Source organism: Eretmochelys imbricata, chromosome 13 (genome assembly GCF_965152235.1).
Source record: "Eretmochelys imbricata isolate rEreImb1 chromosome 13, rEreImb1.hap1, whole genome shotgun sequence".
Taxonomy (NCBI): Eukaryota; Metazoa; Chordata; order Testudines; family Cheloniidae; genus Eretmochelys; species Eretmochelys imbricata.
This window is the reverse complement of record NC_135584.1, coordinates 12,504,534-12,530,422: the sequence shown is the minus strand read 5'-3', so window position 1 is coordinate 12,530,422 and position 25,889 is coordinate 12,504,534. Positions and strand designations below refer to the sequence as shown.

At 40.4% G+C, this 25,889-nt stretch overlaps 1 protein-coding gene across 1 annotated transcript; it reads left to right on the top strand.

The window, feature by feature from the left end:
* The first annotated feature begins 278 nt into the window (after positions 1-278).
* On the top strand, positions 279-20,811 carry SPO11 (SPO11 initiator of meiotic double strand breaks). The gene is made up of 13 exons (XM_077832498.1): positions 279-433; positions 2,910-3,023; positions 6,355-6,443; positions 8,024-8,090; positions 8,340-8,448; positions 9,066-9,152; positions 11,032-11,068; positions 11,295-11,404; positions 12,454-12,553; positions 18,433-18,470; positions 19,624-19,700; positions 19,943-20,054; positions 20,692-20,811. Exons 1-13 carry the CDS (start codon positions 279-281, stop codon positions 20,809-20,811), a joined length of 1,215 nt encoding a protein of 404 aa, XP_077688624.1.
* Positions 20,812-25,889: the final 5,078 nt, after the last annotated feature.

Genomic DNA, 25,889 nt, shown 5'->3' with positions numbered 1-25,889 from the left:
GAAAGGGCAGGAAAAGAGGTGTCAGTCAGAGAGGGTGAGAAAAGCCATTGGTCAGCCAGAAAGGGCGGGAAAAGCCGTTGGTCATCAGAAAGGGCAGGAAAAGCCACTGGTCAGTCAGAAAGGGCAGGAAAAGCTGTTGGTCTCACACTGCTCCTCCTCCTCACTGACTGGGCCTTTGCTGCCCCTATTATTGGGTTGGGGAGGGTAGGAATTTGATGTTTGATGCCCATAATACCCCATTTTAATCCTTTTGCTGAGGGTGTCACCTCTTCTTCAGAATGTCTTTGTCCCTGCCCGGGGAGACAGACTGGTCTGCATTCACCTTATTGGACCACCACAGGGTTTCCCTGCTGCGTTCCATCAAGGAGGCAGCCAGAGAAGAGACCAGAATTGGGGAAATTGGCCCCTCCAATAACGTTTGCCAAATCACTAGGTAAATCTTAACAGGCTGAAGTTTCAAAGGGTTCTCAGACAATCTTCCATTGGTGTGGATGTAGCAGGTACCTGCACCATTGCACACACAGTGTCCCAGTTCCTCCATGTCCAGGCAAGACACAAGTTCTCCTATAAAAATATGTTATTGACACAGGCAAAAAGGGTACCTGTGACACTGCACATATATAGTGCTATAATTCACTCATGCCAGTGTGGAAAATAACAATCCTCCCCAAAGCCCATTGGCATAGGCAAAAACAGGTACCTGCACCATTGCACACACACTGCCCTGATCACTCATGCTAATGTGGAAGGATGATGCCCCCAAAATGCCCCATTGGCTTGAGCAAAATAGGTACTTGTGGCACTATATAGATATAGTGTACTGATGGAACCATGCCGGCCCAGTGTGGAGGATGTGCCCTAAAGTCTCCCATTGTCAGAAATGTCACAGCACACACACAGCATCAGAGCATCAGGTTTCACATATGCAACCACATACCTAGTCTAAATAATAGAGTTTAATATCAGTTTTTTCAAAACCATAATTTGTATTCTATTGCTTAAATTAAGAATGAAGATAAATAAAATTAAATATTTTTATTTATCTTCATTCCCAGTTTAAACTACAAACTCAGATTAAAATTTAGTATAAAATTATTAGTCTCACAAACTGCAGATTTGCATTTGGAATAGTTTTACTTTTGTGTCTCCGTATCATTGTTTGCTAAAAGTACTATAAGATTAATTCTTTAACAGTTTTTTCTTTTATGACATAATTATTTAAGTGCATTCCATGTACTATGCCAAACTACTAAATGTTCATGTGTGACCTGTTAGAAATGAGCTAACAGGCTGTATACTGATGTAAGATCTATAGTGCCTAGCACGTCTTAGCCCAGATTTCATTATTATTAACCCAAAGTGCATTTTAAATAGGCATAGTCGGCCAGCACTGTGTGCTTACTTACTAGAACTTAGTTCATCTCTTGAAAAGGAGATGGAACAGAGGAAAGAATATATGTAAGCTGGTAGAATTTTGCAGCCCTCCCAGCTTCTGATGGCCCAGAATGCAAGAATAGGATAGGAAATGGAAGCCTGGACCTTCCATTTGATAGTGTAGAGCAGACCATGCATTTTATTACAGAAAAGGGAAGAGACCTGGCAAAACAGTCTGAGTTGTGCAGATCTGAGGCAAACTTCAAGAGGCATATGGAACATAATAGATAACTATGGTATCTAAAGAAATAGAGTCAGAAGAGGCTAATGATAAAAGTGTCTAAAAGAAGCATGGCAATGCCAAAATTTGGATGATTTATCTATCTACCATTCTATTCTAGGTATTTATGTCCCTCATCACCATAGCATCTGAGTATACATCTTACCTGCAGAACAACCCTATACAGCTTTGCTTTCCTATTTTACTCTCTCCCTTCTCTACATTTTACAGTGTTTCACCTTTTGCCCATTTTCTCTGCACTCATTAGAATCTTTTTTAGAAGTAATTAAGTTTTAGGAAGTAGAGTATATGTCTGAAGGTCAAGAGATAGGGGACTCAGTTATGCAGCTGCTTCACAATGGCAAGTGAACTTATGCAGGGGCTGTATGATCGAGCTTTTTTATTTTTATTAACTTTACAACTGTGTTGCTATTTGACCTTAGCCACAAAATTGTGTTGCAGGCAGAACATTGTGCTAAAATATATTTAATATATTTTCTAGCTCTTACCCAGATTTATACTGGCACACCGTGCACTTGTAATTTTAAGGACAGCTCAGAGGTTGGAATCAGATTGCTTATGAAAATAAAAGGCATCTGTCACAACACTTGGACAAACCTACTGTTTTGCTATAAGGGATTTGTTACATGGTTAGTTTGTCTGCTTAGGTGAAAAACATAGATTTTGTCCTTTTCACTGTGCATCTTTTGAGCCAAATCCTTCATATAATTAAAAACCTCAACAGTTCATTCAGGGCAGCAGGTCAAAAGGTTAATGTGATATGGTACAACAGGAATTATTTGTACTCTTGAATATTTTTGCAATTTACAGCATTTAAAAACAAGTTAACCCAAATCATAGCCAAAACCAATATTACATCATTTAAACTAAAACATTAATCATTAGTCTCAAACCAACCAGTTGGTCTGAAAGTTTAGCTGTTTAGTTGAAAATTTAGATTTAGTTGAAAACCTGATGGTATGAGGAGTGGTTGGAAATGTATTTTTAATTTGTGCAACTCAGTCATGCATGTGGAATGGCAAATCAAGGATTCTAGGGAAACTAAGCAAGACAATGTTCAGGAAAGTAGTAGTGGGAGAATGTTTTGTTATGCATCTTTAAAACCAATACATAAATTATAGTAATTAAGATTTCAAATATTTGTTGTAGATTTTAGGGGAGGGAATCAATGGTAAGAATTGACAGTGAATTATGGTTAATCATACAAAACTTTAATTAATATTCATTGTTTCAGTTCCGAGATCCTTGGAGCAATAGAAAATGTTATACAAGATATAGTTACAAGTCTAGCCAGAAACAAAGCACCTGTTCTGACCTTGGTTAACAGATCAGATTGGGGAAATATACAGTAGGTATTACTAGTGTGTGTGTTCGATTATTATAACTGGCACAAATGGTTGTTATTTGTCTCCATTAAATATTTTCGAATGAGCCCACCTTATGAAATCCCATGTACAACAGAATCAATAAATGACTTCATGCTTCGTGGCTTCAGCTGATCAACTCTAGGAGACAGGAATGAAATTTTTTCCTCAATGTACTCTGGGTTTTGGGGTGTGGGTTTGTCTTCTTCCTCTGAAGCATCAGCGATTGCCACAGCTGGAGTTGGGTCACTGCTTAGAGTAGACCAATGCTGTGAGGTGGTTCTGAAATTCTCTTTCTCAGGTGCTTGGCTTGTGGTCTTGATCACATGCTCAAGATCTTACTGATCACCATCCATATGTGGGGCCAGGGAGGAATTTTCACTCAGGTCAGATTGACAGTGACCTTGGGGAGATGGAGTTCATTTTCCTTTGCACATGGAACATGGGCGGCTTGCTGGCAACATCTGAGTATATGTCACTTAATCAAATCCCTGCCACTGCAGGAGCCTATGGCATTGTTGCACCCATTCTTTACCTGTGGCACACTTGGTGGAGTGTCATTGGGTAGTGCTAGGGCCTGTGAAGTTCAGGAGGTCCCTTCTGATCTAAAACTCTATGACTATAACTTTATTTGTTAAAAAAACAAAAAGCAACCACCAACCTTAAAAGCTGTTTTTAAAAAAAGTGACCTTTAATAATCATTATGCACAAAGAGTCATTACAGACCACAACAGAGGAACACAATGTGGAGGGGAGAGTGACACGACTGTAAAGGGAGAAGAAAGGAGAGAAAGGTCATACAGAGGATATTAGACTATCCTTTTCTGGTGGGAAAAAAAACCACAGATAATGGGTTGCATGTGATTGAGAAACCTGGTTCAGGCTGGAGCTATTTCTTTAATTCATTCTCTCTGTTTTCTCAATTTCTTCTCTCTGTTCTCCCTCATGTTATCTCCTCATCTCAATCTCTGCTTCTTTCATCTACTATGTGATGTTTAGGCTTCTACCCTTTTCGCTATTCTCTCTCCTTTCTGTCCTCTTATTTTAGTGTCTTTCCTCCCCTGAATACTGTTTCTTTGTTGCTCTGAGTGCACTTGCAGGAAATTATTATATAAGGAATTCTTATATAATGAGAATAAGAAACTTCTCTCAGTGAAAAACTGAAGAGCCTAAAGATATTCAGTTAACCAAAGGGTTTTGTATGGTCCAGTGGATTTAATTGTTTATGTCCCTATAGTTTCAAAAATGATTTTTTTATATGGCAATAAAATTAAAATAGTATAACAATCTTTGGCAACGTTAGGGGCACTGACATTCCAGCTAGGAGACCAAATATGAGATATATGCCATCAGATCACATAGGAAGAAAAAAAGTGTTAGCATCAAAACAAGTGAATACCATAGTGTTAAAATAAGGTGTTATAAATTAAATAAAAATAATTACACCCTTATTTATGATGGGCCAAATTCCAATCTCAGAGAGGTAGTTCCAACGAAGTAAGGCACCTATAGTCCACTTTGAGGTGAAGCCTAGAAGAAAGCAAACAAAAGTAAGTAGGAGCAGAACGGGTGGCAGTATGTTCCCCTTTTCTCCAGGAGCCTTTCCAGAGCAGGAAGGGGTGGAACTAGGGAATAGCTCCATACTTAGCACATTCCTCATAAACACCGGTAGGTATCCAGTTGGATATCTGTCTGAAAATAAGTAGTACTGGTCCCTACAGTAGTACCATTAGTTACCACTATCCAATTATACCTCCTTCAAAAAGTAAGATATTGTAAAATCATGGAGAGGAGAACCAGTAGGGAATTCTTCTGGCTAGAGTGAAAGGCCAGGTAGCACTGCTGGACCTCTGACATAATGCAAGGTTGGAGCTTCCTTTATCCAAGTGTCTCTGAGAGCCACAGTGTTTACAGCTTATTCTCAAAAAGAAAAGGAGTACTTGTGGCACCTTAGAGACTACCCAATTTATTTGAGCATAAGCTTATTCTCAGTATTTCCCTGCAGAGCTCAGCATAGTGCTCCCTAAAGGGAACACTTCTCACATACAGCATGAAGTCAGCCTAACTGAGTGTCTTGGGCCTTCTGTTCCCTTCTCATGAAATTTACAATATGTAGGTACACTATAGGGTGCATCCAACTGAAAAGCAGGAACACCTCTCTGCAGTGTTGCAGACCAAGAGAAAAAGTTGTTTAAAAAGCCAAATACAATGGATTTGAGAGAAGATATTAATTGCTGTTCTTTTTTCTCATATGTATTGTCTATAAAGCACCATATTCAGTTATGATGCTATTATACTCAATAAAATTATACTTAATAAAATAATTATTACTACCATCACCCTAAGTCTGATAATTTTGTAAAGTGTCATCATTCTATGTTGCATCAGCTTTGAAGATGATGCTTGTAACATTTGTCAAAATACTTCAGTTTAGCTTTGATATTACAAAATAACAATGAACAAAAACCTTGTTGCTCTAATAGCTTCAATTATGCAGTTTTTCTCTTATTTATTTAGATTGTTATGCTTGTCAGTTGTGACACCCTGCACATTCTCATGCTGTGCTGTGTGGTATGTTCTGCCACCCAAAGGATGCATGAGGCAATACATGTGACAAGTAAAGAAATAGAGAAGTGTTATGTTAGTGTATTAGAAACTATTATTGTAATTTTAATATTGATACTTTTTAAAAGATCAGTTATTAAAAAACAGGATAAATACATGTAGAACTCTTGTGGGAACATTGTGCTTTCGAACAAAAATGATCTATAACAACAATAATAATTGTGGAAATCATTCTTGCCAAATAAGAAATGGCACTAGGAAAAATTTTATTCTGATTATACCTTTCGATAATCCAGCGACTGTTAATCCTGCAAGTGTGAAATTGACAAAAAGAAATTTCGATGAATCCATTTTTGAGGCAATAGGGAACAAAAGATGTTTGATCCACAAAGTTTTATAGACGGAGTTGAGGCACTTTCCTAAAATTGTCAAGGGCATCTAAAATAAATATTATTAGTATTTTGCTAATATGGAGTAATTGGATGGAAATATAAACACCCTATTGTTCCAGGAGGTGGGGTAGTACAGAAACAGCATAGTGGATCCCCAGGTAGCTAGTAACACTGGCTTTCCAGATGGGTTCAGCCACTCCATTGATGTTAATGGGGTTCTGCATGGGTCCTGAAAACTGCACTAGCAGTTCTGATTGCAGGAATAAATGCTTAGTGTGAACTACCTGGCAGAAAATAACTAATTGTACTTTCCCTTCATCAAGTTACATTTTTATTTTATTTGTTCACAAAATGTCAGGTTTAAAGATTCTGTAGGTCTACAGATGATATCTCATTATACCACAAGAAAAATAAAAAGTGACTGCCCCAAATCAGCACCAAAATTTGGTAAGCTAAAAATATAGCAACGGAGTTCTCTATTAGTTTTTTCTTTTGTTTTAGGTTTGTTTATCATACTGCAGTATTCCGTAGAAGAAATAAAACATACTTTGTGTCATTAGAAGTATATAAATAAAGTAAAACCCAGATCTATCTTCTAAGCCCCAGTCCTCATCCAGTCTTTCCCAGCTCTGTTAAATTGTAATGTTAATTGCCATAGAAATAGTTAATAATTCATACAGAACCTTTCTGATTGATACAGTAGAAATTAGTTTCTGTGGCTGCTGGTGTATGTATTCAACTGCACCACCAAGCAAAAGACCTGTTTCCATCACTTTCTCTGTCCCCACTGGGATCTGGCATCCAAACCCTCTACTTAACAAGGTCAGTTCAGTTGAGGGTGACCAGTGCTTAATTTTCAATGAAAAAGATGCTGGGGGCTCAAGTAAGTTTTTTATATTCATTGCTGATGTGGCAAGCTGAGAGGTACCAGGGCCATTAACTGCCAAGCCTAGAGGTGACAGGGTTCAGCCTTGGCAAGTCCTGGCACAAATTAAGCACTGAGGTGACCCCCTCAATCAGGACAAGCTAAGCACAGTTCTGCTGCCCTTTACTCATCCAATAACAATAACAATATTTAATTACCCCCACATTCAATACTAAACTGATCTGTAACCCCACACCAGCCAAAATTGATCACTTGGGCAACACAGCTGTGTCTGCTGGATACCTAGGCAGAGTAGATGTATTCATGTAAATACAGTCTGGTCCTGAACAGTGTTCCCTCTAATTTTTCCCACCCATGTATGGAATAAATTTTGTTATGTGCACCTAACAAAATTCATGTGATGGGGTGGGACCGAGCAGTTTGGAGTGTGGGAGGCAGCTCAGGGTTGGGGTGCAGAGGGGTGAGGGCTCCAGCTGGGGGTGTGGGCTCTGGAGTGGGGCTGAGGATGAGGGGTTTGGGGTGCAGTGGGGCTCCCTGGGGCTACAGTGGGGAGAGAGGACTCGCCCCCAGCTGTCTCTCCCTGCAGCAGCACCTAGGCTGGAGGGGAGAGGCGCTCATCACTAGCTGTCAGGGGAGAGCTCATTCAGACCTTGCTTACAAATCATAATTTGAAATTATAAGGTTGGCCAACATCACCAAACAGCTGTGTGAGGGGAAAAAAACAGCTGTGTGAGGAAGCTAGTTTTTGTTCATAATTTTCAAACCTGTTATGCTTTTTCAGGTACAAGTATTTTATCATATACTGTATATGCTTTTAAAGCATGCACTATTGTTTTGATTTCAATTCAAATTTCCAACCAATAACTAAATTGGCAACACTGCATGTAACTAGTTGACCACTGGGGGGGTTGTGTGTTGGGGAAATCTCGGAGGGTGTAGGGAAATCCCTGTTGCATACATATTTTTGCAAACACGGTTTTGAAAATGTGGGATACAACAGTTAAATTGTTAAAAATAAATGGGTTACTTTACAAAAAATAACTAACCATTGTTTTCATTTCTAATATAATTTAGTTTATTTATTCTATAGCTTTATACTGGGTAAGTTTAAAATATTATTGCAAAGTATTTTATTTTCCAGCTCTAATTCTTAAAATATTATCTGTGATCTACAAGATGGTGCAGAACAATACGTATGCAACCAAAAGGTAATGGACTGCATTTCTCTAACTGCAAATCAAAAATATATTTTAAGAATTTTATATAGATAAGGGAAGAACCTAGCTATTAAGCTTGTCAAATATCATAACGCATTTTTGTACGTAAAATATTTCAAACTGATTTAATTATTCATGTGCTCATTAAAATGTTCTTTTACAATCTCAGAATCCTATAATTCAATCAGTATTGTATTAAAATTAGTTTATTTTTAAAAAGATGATATTTTATCTTGATAGAGATATATATTACAGTGATACACTACTATTTGGTAACCAGAGTGTTGTGGACAATATAGTCAATGACATTTCCTGCATGCTTAAGATACCTAGGAGAAGTCTACATATAGTAAGTAGTTGCATATGGTTGTTATTATTATTATTTATTATTAAATTATATATATTGCATTATATGAACAACTGAAAAACTAAGAAAATGATTGGTAGGAAGCATGTATGTAGCAAAAATTAAAAATTGTAATTTTGTTAAATAAAATACACTCTTTATTTATTATTTTTATAACACTGACGGATGTACTAGCGCTTGAGGTGAAATGCTGGCTCCATTGAAGTTGATCGGAGTTTTGCCATTGACTTCAATTAAACCAGGATTTCAGCCTTAGAATCTAAGGCCTTGATTCAGTAATTTGTGCTTGAGTGGTTTGCTGATTTGGGGTCTAAATGAGGGTTTAACATATCAAACAGAGGAACATGGCATCCTTTCAAATTTTATATTTGTTTCATGCCTTGACATTTGTAACATTTTTTTCTCTGTAAACACAATTAGTAGCATGTGTTAAGTTATGTAGGATGAATGAACTAAAAAAATCTGTATTTCATGATGATCATAATGGTCAGTAACAGCTTATTTCTGGTCAGAAGTTTTTTGTAGCTGACTCCAACTTTTCCTAGCCAATGTACAAAATTTACTATACAAAACTTGAGTTACTGCTATTTTTCCCCCAGCTGTCTACAACTAAAGGTTGCATTGCTGGTAACTTAAGTTATACTGAGGAAGATGGTACGAAAGTGAATTGTACATGCAGTGCAACAGTATGTATTACTAATATTAACATTTTTATGTCCATATTTGTGTGATTTCCTATATTTGTTGTGACCTAATTTATTTACGTATGTACATTTGTGCCTGTGGCAAACTTAGACGTTACTGTACTTTTAAACTCTCACTACTAATGCCCACTTCCTACAAATGTTATACATTCAAAATTCTTAAGGAATGCAGCAAAAGTTTTACATGAGAAAGGACTGTAAGATCAGAACTTTCATATACTTTTGAATGTTATCTCTGTGTGCTTTATGTAGTCTAAATTTGGGGGTCAGCTATAGAATCAACAGAAAGACTTACCTCTTGGTAAGAGCAAACTATGCTTACATTACCTTCCATATTGGAAGTTCTGCAGAGGAAGACATTTAATTTGTGGTTGAGGCTCTCTATGACATTGCTCTGCCTATGTTGTGCTTTGAATTTGAGTGTCCTGGGCACATGAACACACACAGTTTCTGGCCATGTGTGTTTCTGGCAGAGTTGGAGAACAATCCCTTTGCAGTACTCTGACCCTGTCCTCTGGGTGCACCTTTCACTGCAATAGGCATGCCACTAGGATCTGTGTTAGTAAAATCAAGCTATATATTCAGAGACAGGAATTTATTTATGGATCTGATTCTCTTCTCACTTACACAAGTTTTACACCAATAAAAACCCACTGAGTTCAGTGGAGGCACTCGTGACTTCCATCAGGGTAAGTAAAAGTCTTCAACTCACTCATATCCAAGTATTGTGCCACATTATGGCTTATAACAAAGGGTCTCACATATTAGAAAGCTATTTATAATCATACCACTTACAGACATCAGAAAGAGTTCTGTCATCAACCTCATTTTACAGATGAGAAAATGAGGTAAAGAGAAGTTAAGAGCCAGATTTTCAAATGCTCAACACCAATAGTTGGTCTGAGATTTTGAAAATCTGTGCACTACCTTAAATGGGAGCTGAGTTCTTTTGAAAGTCTAAGCCTAACAGATCTGCCCAACATCATGCTGCTAGTGAGTAGAAAGCAGGAAATAAAACCGATTTTCTGACTTCTGCTATCATTCCCTGGACAATGTTTCTACTCTAAGCACAAGTGAATGATTTAAAAATGGAAAGAAAACCTTATCTATCTTTACTTTGTTTTTCATCTAAATCAGAACTTTAAAGATCTCCATTATCAGTGCTCCTCTACAGGGCCTCACATTTCTATTTATGGAGCTGGTCCACATTGGCACCTGAGATGATACAGCAGTAAGAAATTAAAACAGACCACACACGTCAATATATACAGACTATTTTGCCAAGATTGTCTTCCATTTCCTGCTATCTCATCCATATGTTTGCCAGACTGAGCCAAATCCTAATCTGAGATGTGAAGTAAGCATTACCATATCTCAAATTATCTGTCACCAAACAGTTATAAATATAAAACAAACTCCAAATAGAGGTTATCAAAAGCAGGAGTTTTAAAGGTCTTTTGTAAAGTTCTTTAACAAGCATCCAAGTACACTTTTAAACCTGCTTTAAACTTGCAGTCTCACACCCAGTGGCTTTTTTCCTGGCTAAAACACAAAGGAAAATGGGGAGCTGCATCATTGTGTAGTGATCATTTGATGGGTGATCCTGGGTGCAAGTAGCATCAGATATTTTTGAAACATGCCTCATGGTAGTAGTAGGATCCCTATACATCCTTGCTTCACAGCAGGCTATATAGGATAGACTATGCCTAAAAAGCAGTGGCGGTGTCAAGAGCGATGCTGTATACAAAAAGATGAATGGTTGTTTCAGGATGTAATTTTGACCTTCATTACCCAATATCGTTGTTTTAAAATACATCATTTTCTTTATTTAAAATTATTAATTTCATTTTTGTTGTTTTAGGCAGTCATTGTGCCATCTAATGTTCAAGGAATTAGAAGTATCCTTTGAGCAAGATAGACTAAAAAAAAAAAGTATAAACAAAGTATATTCCAAGTTAAACAATGTTTTTATGATTTTTTGCTCTACTTCTTGGCTCTGAAACTGAGTTATGAGCACTGCCTTTGGCTTGAAAACAAGTATATTAGAGCATTCATTTTGTAGTTGATTAATATAATACAATGCCACCGATTTCATTTTACATGTACCTAGCCTTAATATCAGAGATGTGATCACAGATGCAAAATTTATACTAATTGTAGAAAAAGATGCAACTTTTCAGAGGCTCCTGGATGATGACTTCTGCAATAAATTGTCTCCATGCATAATGATTACGGTATGCATCTGACATTTCACATTCCACCTCTAGAACTAAGAGTTTTAATAATATAGTAACAGTGTGGTGATTTCCAAAAATAGTTTCAAATATACTAAAATAAAAGTTAGACATGTTTAACTCCAACATTTTCCTCCATCTTTATTAATATAATACCATAACAATGGATAAAAACTGATTTATATTTAAGACTAAAAGGTATTTACTGTTCTTATACATATTTACAAATACACATTTTATAATCTTCTTTTCCAAAAACATTTCAAATAGAGTTGTAGTTAGTACTCCTAATTCTGCCATATAACAGAATGAAATGTGGAATACATATCTTAGTATTTAAAAAAAAACATGTAAACAACATATGACATGATATACTGTGTTTAAAAAAGGTATTACAATTGATTAAATTAATAATCCATGGATTGAGGGTTTTTTGAGATTGCACAAATCAAGTACAGAGAATAGCTCCTGACATGAAATTATTGTGAAGATTTCCTAAAGGAAGAGAAGCACAAACAGAACAGATCTCAGTAGTTGTTGTTGAGGGTTTTTTTGTTTGTTTCTATGAGTTTCTTTGGGTTTGTAATGAAAGAACAAAGGGGAAAATTCTGACTACTGTAAGGAAAGTAGCTTACCTTAGCCCATCCCTCAGAAACACACACAATACTACTTCGGCAGTATACGTATGTGTGCCCAAATCCAGGTGAAGTCCACCCATATTTACAGCCACCTTACATATTCTTTTTGTGCCGTTAATATGAAAAAAAGCAGTTTTTTTTATAGGGAGCATGGCTGGATACAAACATCTGATTATGCCTGTGTGCATACCTGTTACTCCATTCTTCCCCCACCCGCACCCATGGTTCCTATCATACAGGGACATCTGCCATGCTGCTTTGTAACTTTTCTTGGAGCTACAAAAGGGCAACCATCTTCTCCCTACACAATAACTGCAGGACAAATGTTCCTGCTAGACATAAACACATGTCTAGTCAGACTTTGTTTTAGTTCATTCCAAAACTTATGATTTTATTTTATTTTAACCTTAGGGAAAAGGAGTACCAGATCTGAACACAAGACTTCTAGTCAGAAAGTTGTGGGATACATGTCATATTCCTATTTTCACCCTCATGGATGCAGATCCACATGGTAATTGCATGCTAACAGGAGAATAGAACCTTATTTATTTGACTTTTAAGACCAGAGCTCGTGGTATGGGTATGTGAATGGAGGTTCCCCATCAAAGCAGAAATTTCTAAACTCAACCAGAATGCCTGCAGGAGTACTGAGGAGTACTGTGACATCTATGCTGGCCTTCCTCCAGTGTTTAATGTGGAAGTGGGACATCCCTCACCCTCTGGGGTGACTAACACAGCTGTTGACTCCAGGCAATACTCGACCTAATGCCTAAGGAGTGAAAGGACTTTCCATAGAACTTGTGAGTCAAAGTCACTTAGGATCAGATTTTTAAATGTACTTGTGCACCTAAAGATGCAAATAGGCACCTAGTGGGATTTTCAAGAGTGCCTAGGCGCCTATCTAATTTATATCAAAGGTACTTTAGTGCCTTGGGGCTTTTGAAAAGCCCATTAGGTGCCTATCTGCATCTTTAGGCACCAAAGTACCTTTGAAAATCTGGCCCGTAGGCATTTTTGAATAGTCCACACTTAGTCTCTAAGGTGCCACAAGTACTCCTTTTCTTTTTGCGAATACAGACTAACACGGCTGTTACTCTGAAACTTAGACTATAGCTGCCCCTTGGCAGATGTATGGGAGGATGGAATAGGGCTTTTTGCATCCTTTTCCAAATTTGGCACTGAAGGAAAGCTAGCCACATCCTCTCAGCAGAACTTTATATGTACTGTGATGCATACACTTCTCAGCCAAGGCCCAAATGTGAAGCAAATCAAAATAATAGATATGAAAAAAATAGTACAAGATTGTTTCAACATGATTTTTTTTTAAAATTTGATTTAGGGTAACCAACATTCTCTATAGCTCCACCCTCATAATCCAACACTTGTAATGTCAGTAAATTATCATTCCAAAAGCTAGATACTACAAACTTGATGTTGGTTACAGTGAATTTTAGTCTAAAATGAGGGTTGTGCCTTTTAATGCAGGATCACTTAGAGCTACCAGTATGATGACTCATCTCAGAATGGTTCTTTGGATATTATTCCATTGGAAAAAGCAAAAACAGGAAATATTTTAAAATATCATAATTTTGTTTTCTTCTAATAGACAAACAGTTATGTACTGCAGGTCCAATCCTCCAGTTGCAACTCATGCAAAATTCCCATTGACTCTAATGGGAGTTTTGTCAAATTAAGGCCTAGTGGATTTAGCCCTAAGAAAGTTGCATGATGTGTTTTAAGTAAAATAAAAATGCATCTTACTGTGTTCTACAGCTAAAATCTGAATCCTGAATATAGATTTGTTCACAAGTTTATAATTTTTTTCTGGTGAAAGGTGAATGTTTTTTGTTGTTTCTCTTTAAATTTTCAATATACTTTGATAGAGACGTCATGGACAATGACATTTTGCCTCTTCACTTCTGCAAAGAATATTGGGGATGGAGCACAAGGAATTATTCCAGTTGCCATCATAAGTGTTGCAGTCTTTCTCCCACCATTATGTGGGAGGCAGGAGGGTCAGACTTAATGGATGACAGAATCTTTGCTGTCTCCATATTTCTGTGACAATGATGTGGGGGAAGCAATGAAGCTGAGAGTTGGTGGAAGGTAACTCATTGCTGGAGCGGGAAGCAAGCTTTAAGAAGCTTCATCTGATGATTCAACTATAGAACATGCTTCTTGATGTATAGTTTTGTAATTACTCTTTGAAATGTGACTTTTTCTAAACTAATGTATAGCTTTGTTTAACGAATTTATGACTAAGGATAGTTAGAATGCTGATAATTAAAACTTAAAATGAGGTACAACGGAAAAATGAGTAAAAACTGAGACACTGAAGAAGAGCTTGACACCCTCCATGTTGACTGGGCTTTTGCTCAGAACTAGGTGTGGTCATGGAATCCCATTTTTAAAAATCTATAAATTAGCAGCTGTTAATATGCATTTTAATTAATTAGTAGTCTCCATTACCAGTAATAATACAATATAATTAACTGGAATTTGAACCAAAACCAAGATGGAATATAAATTAAAGTCAATTTTATATTAAGCATGCTTGAGATTGTCAGTTGACTGTTCAGAGAATGATCTAAATTTAAAATATGATTTAGCTAAGAAGAAGGCCTCATCTGGAGTACTGTGTCCAGTTTTGGGCCCCACACTACAAGAAGGATGTGGATAAATTGGAAAGAGTCCAGCGAAGGGCAACAAAAATGATTAGGGGTCTGGAACACATGACTTATGAGGAGAGGCTGAGGGAACTGGGATTGTTTAGTCTGTGGAAGAGAAGAATGAGGGGGGATTTGATAGCTGCTTTCAACTACCTGAGAGGTGGTTCCAGAGAGGATGGTTCTAGACTATTCTCAGTGGTGGAAGAGGACAGGACAAGGAGTAATGGTCTCAAGTTGCAGTGGGGGAGGTTTAGGTTGGATATTAGGAAAAACTTTTTCACTAGGAGGGTGGTGAAACACTGGAATGCGTTGCCTAGGGAGGTGGTGGAATCTCCTTCCTTAGAAGTTTTTAAGGTCAGGCTTGACAAAGCCCTGGCTGGGATGATTTAATTGGGGATGGGTCCTGCTTTTGAGCAGGGGGTTGGACTAGATGACCTTCTGAGGTCCCTTCCAACCCTGATATTCTATGATTCTATGATTCTAAGGTTTTCTTAACCATCTATATATCCTATTTTAACATAGCCTGACTGCATAGTGTATAGTTCTGTTTTAGAAAAACATAGAACAGTTTTTGTGTATTCCCACAGTTAATGGGTGTAATCTTTGCCCAGCTGAACTCAGTGGGATATTTGCAATTGACTTCAATGGCATCAGGATTTCATCCATTCACTGTAAAATAGGAGATGCTCATTTGAACTGTTATATCTTTCTTTCTGAGAGCTGGTTGGTTCTTATTATTATCTGAGGAAGACAAGGTGGGTAAAGTAGTACTGTATCTTGTATTGGACTAACTTCTAATTGGTGGAAAAGATAAGCTTGTGAGCTTCACACAACTCTTCCTCAAGTCTGGAAATCATAACTAGAGTTTCACAAATAAATATAAGGTGGAACAGATTGTCAAGCCTAAGAGTTAACACACATTGCAAGAAATCACTTAAAATGAAGTGGTTCTATTAACACCTCTAACAGTGATAGGACAAAGGAGGATTAGTAGTTACAAACAGTTGTAATGAACCAGAAAACCACTGTCTCTGTTGAGACCATGATTTTTAGTGTCTAGGAGAGTTACAAATTTAAGTTCCCATGCTTGCCTTTGGAAGGTGTTATGCAGGTTGTCTTTGAGGATGAGGACTGACAGGTGAGCTATGGAGTGTTTGCTTTGTGAAAAGTGTTCGCCCATGGGTGATGGTTTTTTGGGTTTTTTTGGTCTTTTATCATATTTCATTCAAGAGCATAGTGATTGTCTGGTTTCACCCATATCGTGGTTTTTTGAGCATTTGATGCACTGGATGAGGTACACCACAAGTTGTTATAGGTATGTGTAAAACACATAGATCTTGAAAGATGTATTCTGGCAGGTATTGATCATTGTAGTGGTAGAGATATGTATGCAGGTTTTGCATCTATTGTTCTGGAAGGTGTGGTGCCAATTTGAGTTGTTGTCTCCTGGTCTGAAAGCATAGGCGCCAACTTCCCCTCTGCCAGGTGGGTGCTCGACTGCCCCCCCCCACCCCGCCTCTTCCCGCCCCGGCACCACCCTGGCTCCAACCCCATTCCACCCCTTCCCCAAAGTCCCTGCCCTACCCCCCCTTACCGCCCCATTCCACCCCTTCCCCCAAGTCCGTTCTCCTGCCCTGCCTCTTCTCCGCCTCCTCCCCTGAGCGCGCCGCATCCGCGCTCCTTCCCCTCCCTCCCAGAAAGTCCTAAGCAGTGGTGAGCTGGAGCCGGTTTGCATCGGTTCGTGCGAACCAGTTGTTAAATTTTGAAGCCAGTTTAGAACCGGTTGTTAAAGGGGTGGGCAAACTGTGGCCTTTGGGCCACATGTGGCTCGCGGGACCATCCTTTCCGTCCCGCCTGAGCTCTCGGCTGGAGAAGCTCCCCTGAGAATTTTTACTCACGAGGTAAGACCGGCGGCGAGGTCTTTCACTCGCTCCAGGCCTTCGGCGGCAGGGCCTTCAGCGCCGCCGAAGACCTGGAACGACTGAAGGACGTGCCGCGGAAGTGCCGCCGAAGACCCGGAGCAACTGAAGGAACCAGTTCTGGCAGCTCATCACTGGTCCTAAGTGCCACCAAACAGCTGTTAGGTGGCAGGAAACACTGGGAGGGAGGGGGAGGAGCGGGGACATGGCACACTCGGGGGGGTGGGGAGAAGGAGGCAAGGAGGGAGGAGCTTGGCTGCGGGTGGGTGCTCCTGCCCTGGAACACCCAGAGAGACGGCACCTATGTCTGTGGGGAGTTTACTTCTGATGATGTACTTGGCAAGGTTGGGGGTTGTTTGAAGGACGGAAGATGGGGTCCAGGAAAGATTTTTTTCAGGATGTGATCCCCATCGAGGATGGGTTGTAATTGCTTCATAATACCTTTTATGGGTTCCAGTGTGGGGTGGAAGGTGACAGCAAGGGATGTGTGGTTGGTGCAGGTTCTTTTTCTGTATTGAAGCAGGTTCTCTCAGGGTATTTGGGTGGCCCATTCAATTATGTGATCTACTTCTCTGATGGAGTGTCCTTGTTTGGTAAAGGTGGTTTTAAGTGTGTTAAGGTGTGTATCCCAGATGTTCTCCCCAGAGCATATGCTGTGGTATTTGAGTGTCTGGCTGTAGATAACAGATTTCTTGGTGTGTCTGGGATAGTGCTGGATCTGTGGAGGTCAGTGTGGTGATCCCTGTAACCCACTAACCCTCATTTGTCCTATGATTGCAGAGGTGTTAATTGCCCACTTCATTCTAAGTGGCTTCTTGCAACATGTGTTAACACCTTATGGATAACAACCTGTCCCACCTTGTATTGAGCTATGAGACTCTGGTTACGTATTCCAGGCCTAAAGAAGAGTTCTGGGAAGCTTAAAAACTTGTCCCTTCCACCAACAGAAATTTATCCAATAAAATATATTAGTTCACCCACCTTGTCTCTCTCAGAATCTGGGTCCAACATGAATACAACATTGCAAACAACAATGGAAGATATTATCTGAGGGAGAGTTATCAAAATGTTGTTTCTTAAGGGGACAGTAAGGGCAGGTCTACTCTTAAAATGCTTCATCTGCACAGCTGCACCACTGTACTGTTGTAGTGCTTTAATGAAGACGCTCTACACTGACGCGGTAGCTACGTTGATGGGAGAAGCTCTCCTGCCGTCATAGCACTGTCTATACCAGGGGTTAGTGCGGGTTAACTGTGTCGCTCAAGGGTGTGGATTTTTCACACTCCTGAGCGATAGAGGGCTGTAGCATAGACCAGACCTAAGAGGTACAACTGTAGACCTGAAAACACTGATAATTTCCCTTTATCATACCGTGAAAGGAAAAATGCTAATAATTTATCTGAACAATTACATAATTAATTCATACTATCAAATGAAAAGTATGAAAATTTAGAATAATTGATTAAATCAACAACGTTGAAGTCTATTAAGTTGCCAGAGAACAAAAGTACAATATGTAAAAAAACAAGATTCAGGTGTCCATTACTTTTGTATGATGCCTATGCATAACAGGTATGAAATATTAAATAAATTGAGGTAAATGTCACATTATCAAAAATGTTGATTGTACATGACAATATGCTGTAAAGCTAATTGTAAAACATAAACGGCCTGATTCATCAGTCCAGTCTTACACCAATGTAACTCAAATAGGCTTACATAAGCATGAAACTAACACAATGGTGAATCACGCCCAAAATGTAGACATATAGATATGTAACATTTGGTATTCTGTAAATTAGGTATAGAAATAATGTGCATCTACAAGTATGGATCTGTGGTGAGTACAGTTGTTTTCCACTTCAAGTCTGCTTAGTTATTTTGTCATCCAGCCTTGGAGCTGGAATGTGAAAACTGTTAAAGTGTAGTTCAGATGTGTGTTTTCTTTTGTTTTAATACTAAGAAACAACTTTTGGGCCGAGGGTGCTTTATTTTTTTAAACAAGTTTTTGTCAGTAGCAAAAAGTTGGCTTTTGCCATAACAAAAAGAAATTGTGTGAAAATGGCAGATTTTTCATTTTTTTAAAGTCTGACAAAATGTGAAGTTTTGCCTGCTATACAAAATTGTCCATATTATTATTATTATGTATTATTTGTGGTACAGCAGTGCTCGGGGGCCCCAAGTGAGATCTGTGCTGCACTGTTCTAGGCAATGTTGTCCATACAGTAAGTCACAGTCCTTGCCCTAAAGAGAGCTTACAGTCTATATAGACAAGACCAATATAGAATGAAGGGAGGAGATATAACATGTAAGCAGAGTGAACAATGTGATAGTTTGTAAACAGCATGTTATGTTCCCAGATTTTTGATGGAGTGTTTATTATTATTAATATTTACTATTATTTATTAATTTTTGGACATTTTGTTGGGAAGGGGTTACCTAACAGAGAGAGAAAAGAAAGGAGAGGGCACATTACACTGCAAGGAGTGGGGGTAAGAAGGAAAGAGAGAGAAAAGAGAGAGGAAGAGAAGGGAGAAGTGAGTTGGACAGAAAATCAGCAGAGTGGAGAGAATGTCCACAGTAAAAACTATCAGGTCATCTGTGTCCAAATATATCCTATAACTGCTTGTCTCTGCTCCAGCTGACTTGCATTTCTGACTGGCTGTACTCAAGCTCTCATGGCTAACAGGGGCAGACTGTCCTCTGCACAGTTCTCTGGGAGAGGGTGCAGGAAGTGGTACCCCCAGAACCCCAGCTGGATTTTAATTTCCCCCCTTTCCCTCCCTGTGTTGTAGTTTACCTACGGCAGCCACTTGTCCCAATTTCTACAAGCCTGAGTTTCATAAAGAGTTCTACTTGTGAATAGAGTTAACTTCATTTTTACAAAACCTGACCCTGTCCTTAAAAAAAGCATAAATATTTTCTCAAAGACAAACATAAATAATTCAAATTAAAGGGACACTGAACATAATATATGACATTTCATATTGTAGTCAATGTCTTTTGAAGCCCATCATCTCACAGTTCCAGCTATAAGATGGCTTGGTCTCCTTCCATCTGATATTGAAAGGTAAGTTATTTCCTAGAATGAGTATAATTATCCTTCTATTCTATCACAAAAGGTATATGTAACATTAAGTCTGATTTAAATCCACAAAAGAAAAGACAATTAACTGTTAATTCTGCTCTCAATAAACTTACTGTTTTTTTATAGAGCATTTTGATGGTTGGAAATAGGAATTTAAGTAGGAAACGTTATGTAGTTTTAAAAAAAAATATTAAGCGGGCTAAAACTTTTATCTGCTTTTTCAGATTAAATATACGCAAAGATGCGCTGATTCCACTTACTAAACAAGATCAAAATAAACTCGCCAGTATGCAGAAGAGACCTTATGTGGCTTGCCAACCAATGTGGAAAAAAGAAGTATGCACAAATTAAATTGTTTTCTGTTTCTTAATCCCTAAAGAACAAATCCTATCTACCACAATGCTGTCCCTCCTGGCTATGGTGAGCTCTGAACACAGCAGAACCAATAAGGTTTTGCTGAACTCCACCTGGAGTGGTCAGGACTGAGAGCCATGGAGGCTGTCTCTGTACCAGTGTGCCTCATAGTTCCCTCCCCAGCACAGAACTAGCAGCATGATAGGCTTTGCTGCCATTGGCCATCTCATGATAGTATGTTTTAGAGAGGGGTTATTACATTTTAAATATCACAGAATAAATTACATCTCTTGAAGAGGGGAACATGCCATGTGGAACAATTATTTAACCTCCACCTCCGGCTTCGCCTGCATAATTTAGAACACAAAGCACAGTTCATGCAGATATAATATATAGTGGTTACATAGTGGGAAAACATATTGTGTGCTTTCCCCTTCTGTTTACACTGCCCTGTTGTATGAATTGCTATGATTTTGCTACTGTGGGCTGCACAATAGAGAGCACATCTCCTTATGATAAATACTAATAAAATCTAATGTAATTTAAACATTTAATTACATCACCCTATGGGTCAGGCCTTTCTCAACAGCACATTAATTTGCAATTTTTTCTTTTTCAGATGGAAATTATGGCAGCATCTAAAATGAAGGCTGAAATTCAAGCTTTGACTTCTCTTTCATCAGATTACCTTTCCAGGGTGTATCTACCAAGCAAATTGCAATTTGGTGGATGGATATGAATGTTTGTAGATCAACTGTTTCCTGATGTGGATTTATTTTGGAGCTATTATAATATAAGCCATTATTTACAAAAATTGCATAACATTGCATTATTTCTGGCAAATGTTCTACATATTCAGTGAAGAGATATAAAGGTTTGCTTCAGCTCCTTGTTCAATTTTTTTTAGTTAGGTCAATAGTTTAATTTCTTTACAATTTTGATTGTTTTTCCCTAGTGTACCTTAAGGACATGAACATATTTTAAATACAATTTTTTCTTTCCATTTTGTGGCTACTGTACATAACTGTAGCAATAATTCCAACTGTAAAACTATTATCCTTAAAAAGTTACTGACATTTATTTTGAGGGGAGAAATTAAAAAGTTATATTTGTTTAAATTTGTGTCAGTTAATTCATAGTCTACTTTAAAGCACAATCAAACTAAATCTGTGTCTTCTGATATGTTTTACTTTTGAAGACAGGGAAGTCATTTAAATTACTGTAATATTTTTAAGGTACAATCGCCTGAAAAGTTACTATAAACATGGCAAGTCATGTTCCTCATAAATGAATCCATAACAAATGTGCTTAGCTTGCAGATAAAAGAGATGAATTTTTTAGCTGCCAACTCCATAAACCCAAGCTCAGATCAGAAAGTCAAGATGGTTTTTTTCATTCTTGCACATTTGCAACAGTAATAAGGTTCTGCAGGCCAAATTATGCCCTCAGTTCCTACACCCCCATTGTAATGCACAAGTGAGCAAGCACTTTTTACTGATTAGAATTTAGTAAACAGTTCTGTTGACGATGTATAGGACAATGGAATCCATAGACCACTCTAAGGCCTTGGCTATACTTGCGAGTTACAGCGCAATAAAGGAGCCCTGGGCGCACTAGCTCACTACCCGTCCACACTGGCAAGGCATGTACTGCGCTCTGACTCCGCGGTTACAGCGCTGCTGGTACTCCACCTCGGCGAGTGGAATAACGTTTGCTGCGCCACCGCTGGAGCACCGCAGCGCCAGTGTGGACGCCCTGGTCCTATAGTACGCTCTGATCGGCCTCCAGAAGTGTCCCACAATGCCTGTGCTAGCCACTTTGGTCATCACTTTGAAATCTACTGCCCTGCTCTCAGGTGACCAACTGTCAGACCTGCCCTTTAAATTCTCTGGGAATTTTGAAAAATCTCTTTCTGTTTGCTCAGCCAGGCGTGGAGTGCTCTCAGCGCATCTTTCCAGGTGACCATGCCTCCACGCGCCAGGCGATCCCCAGTATGGAGCAATGGCGAGTTGCTGGACCTCATTTGTGTCTGGGGGGAGGAAGCTGTCCAGTCCCACTTGTGCTCCAGCCATAGGAATTACGATAACTTTGGACAGATATCAAGGGACATGATGGAAAGGGGCCATGACCAGGACGCACTGCAGTGCAGGATTAAAGTGAAGGAGCTGCAGAATGCCTACCACAAAGCCCACGAGGCAAACACCCGCTCCGGTGCTGCCCCTGCGACCTGCCGTTTCTACAAAGAGCTGGACGCGATACTGGGGGGGCGACCCCACCTCCACTCCGGGGACCACTATGGACACTTCAGAACCCAGTGCAACAAGGCAGGAGGAGGAGGAACAAAGCAGGAGCGAGGGTGCTGAGGCAGAGGAAGACACCCAGGAATCCCTAGATATGTGCAGCTAGGAGCTGTTCTCAAGCCAGGAGGAAGATAGCCAGTCGCGGCAGCTGGTGTTTGGGGAAGGACAAACATCAGAGGAGGTTCCCGGTAAGCGGCTTTTATTTTGGGAAGGAAATTATTCGGTGCGGGCTCTTGGGGCAAGGAGGGTTAGGGCTGCATGCATGCCTAGATGCAGAATAGGGCGTTGATGCACTCTTTCACATTGCGGTAATCAGCCTCAGTGATGTCTTCAAATGTCTCATCCAGAACTTGGGCAATGCGCTTGCGCAGGTTTCTTGGGAGAGCCACTGTGGTCCTTGTTCCAGTCAGGCTAACTTGTCAATATCACTGTGCCGTGAGGGGTGGGGAGACCATTGCTGCACACAGGCAAGCTGCATATGGGCCAGGGCGGAAGCCACATTGCAGTAAAAGACCCTCCTTTGCTTCCCAGGGCACCCTCAGCAGCGAGATATCTTCCAGGACGAACTCCTGTGGAAAATGTGGGGACAGTGTTCAGTATAGGGGCCCCCTGCCACTGTTGGCTCTCCCCAAGGCACAGAAACCCAGAGGAAAGTACAGCCGTGAAACAATCAGTCATGCTTGACTCTGTGCTTACTCACCATTTTGGGGCTCCCGTGGGTTATGTGCACTCGCTTTGGGACGGGCAAATTATGCTATTGTGTAGACTGTGCTTGCCCTTAAGTATGGGGGAATCACTGCTCTGTCTGGCATGAACAATGTTGTCTCTGTTAAGTGTTGCATTTTGCCTTTACAGATGCAACATTGAGATCTCAGCCATCCATGTTATCACCAGCCGAAAGACTCCAAAGAATCAGAAAGAGGCCACGTAGAAGCAAGGAAGACATGTTGCACGAAGTAATGCAGCATTCAAGTAACGAAAATCAAAAAGTGCAGGAGTGGCAGGAGAGTGAAAGGAGGGTCTGCCAGCAGAGTGCGGATCACCGGCACCAAAGCACGGAGCGGCTGCTAAGCATCATGGAGCGGCAAGCGGACTCAATACAGGCGCTCATAGCAATGCAGGCGGAACACTACTGCGCCCTCTCACCCCCCACAGCCCTTGTCCCAAAACTCTTTCCCTTGTGCCCCCATGTCACCTCCAAGCCACTTTCCCCAACATCCGGATTCTTACCGCCACCAGCTGCCTCCAACACCTGTAGCTTCACCACCCAGCCCTGAAAACTATGACCCTTACCCACTGCACTCAACCCTCATCACCATGCAGTATAGCCAACCTGAAGTCTAGCACTCATTGCACAGCACTCCAGACAGGACATACGCGAATCTGTGATTGTACCGTTCTCCACCCCACGCCCTTGGCCCTTTCTGTTTCTCAAGAAGTTGTCTCTTTTCAATAAATGGATTTTTTGGCTTTGAAAACATTTTTTATTATTGCATAAAGTAAAAGATACCTTGGCCCAGGAAAGAAATAGGCACTGCAATTCAGCATAGCAAACACAGATTCCTACTAACACTGGAACCACTGCACTTCACTCCTGTGCAGGGCACCAGACGTTACTGGTAGCTTTCAGCCTCAAATTGCTCCCTCAAAGCATTCCTAATCCTTGCAGCCCCACACTGGGACCCTCTAATAGCCCTGCACTCTGGCTGTTCAAATTCAGCCTCCAGGTGTTGAACCTCCGAGTTCCATGCCTGAGTGAATCTTTCACCCTTCCCTTCACAAATGTTATGGAGGGTACAGCACGCGGATATAACCGCGGAGGTGCTGTCATCGACCAGGTCTAGCTTCCCATACAGAGAGCTCCAGCGGCCCTTTAAATGGCCAAAAGCACACTCCACAGTCATTCTGCACCTGCTCAGCCTGTTGTTGAACCGCTCCTTGCTGCTGTCAAGGCTCCCTGTGTAGGGTTTCATGAGCCACGGCATTAAAGGGTAAGCGGGGTCTCCAGTGATCACAATGGGTATTTTGACTTCCCCTACAGTGATCTTCTGGTCTGGTAAAGAACGCCCGGCTTGCAGCTTCCTGAACAGGCCAGTGTTCCGAAAGATGCATGCGTCATGCACCTTTCCAGGCCAGCTTGCGTTAATGTCAATGAAATGCCCATGGTGATCCACAAGTGCCTGGAGAACCATTGAGAAATACCCCTTCCGATTAACGTACTTGGAGGCTAGGTAGGCTGGTGCCAGAATTGGAATATGCGTCCTATCTATCGCCCATCTGCAGTTAGGGAAACCCATTTGTGCAAAGCCAGCCACAATGTCATGCACGTTACCCAGAGTCCCGGTTCTTCTGAGCAGGATGCGATTAATGGCCCTGCAAACTTGCATCAACACGATTCCAACAGTCAACTTCCCCACTCCAAACTGGTTAGTGACTGATCGGTAGCTGTCTGGAGTTGCCAGCTTCCAGATTGCAATAGCTGCCTGCTTCTCCATCATCAGGGCAGCTCTCAATCCCGTGTCCTTGCGCCAGAGGGTGAGGGCGAGCTCCTCAGACAGTCCCATGAAAGTGGCTTTTCTGATCTGAAAGTTCTGCAGCCACTGCTCGTCAAGACGACGTGATCCCACCACTCAATGCTTGTTTCCCAAGCCCAAAAGCGGCATTCCACGGTGGTGAGCATGTCCATGAATGCCACAAGCAAATTTGTGTCATATGCGTTACTCGAGTCGATATTGTCGGAGCCCTCACTATCACTTTGGATCATAAGGAATAACTCAACTGCCAAACGTGACGTGCTGGCGAGACTCATCAGCATACTCCTCAGCAGTTCAGGCTCCATTCCCGCAGACCAAAAGGGAAGACAGAACGCTCAGGACAAAAACTGTTGAAAGATGGTGTCAAATGTGGACAGAAGCAAAGGGAATGCTGGGATGCGAACTGATGCATCATGGGGTGTTGGGACAGGACCCAGAATGTCCCACACTCCCCACCCCCTTCCCACAAGCCACAGCGCCAGAATGGGAAGAGGTGCTCTCTGGGATAGCTGCCCATAATGCACCGCTCCCGAAGCCGCTGCAAGTGCCGCAAATGTGGCCATGCCAGAGCACTTGCAGCTGTCAGTGTGGACAGATTGCAGTGCTTTCCCTACTGCGCTCTACGAAGGCAGGTTTAACTCACAGCGCTCTACATCTGCAAGTGTAGCCATGCCCTTAGTTTTGTTGGTGCTAAAATGCTGACAGGAATAAAAAATAGTAGTGACAAAAAATAAGTTAAGTAATTATATATGACTGAATGCAGAGAGAGTGACTCTACCAGATGCTTTTCTAAAAGATATGGTCTAGGAATATTTGGGTGGAAGTTCTATGGTCCGTGTTATACAGGAGGTCAGCTTAAAGCATCACAGTGGTCCCTTCTAGCCTTGGAATCCATGAATTTATGAATAAGAACGTGCTGTTGCTACAGTTACTTTTCATAGAACTGCAATTTAAGGTATAGTACATCAAATTAGTACCTGACA

What these genes read in the sequence shown, in the direction of transcription:
- SPO11 (XM_077832498.1), top strand. Translation starts at nt 279, where the DNA reads ATGTCTTTGTCCCTGCCCGGGGAGACAGACTGGTCTGCATTCACCTTA. An exon ending in AACGTTTGCCAAATCACTAG is followed by an intron (nt 434 to 2,909) that starts GTAAATCTTAAC and finishes TCATTGTTTCAG; the next exon opens with TTCCGAGATCCTTGGAGCAA. An exon ending in CATGGATGCAGATCCACATG is followed by an intron (nt 12,554 to 18,432) that starts GTAATTGCATGC and finishes TCTGTAAATTAG; the next exon opens with GTATAGAAATAATGTGCATC.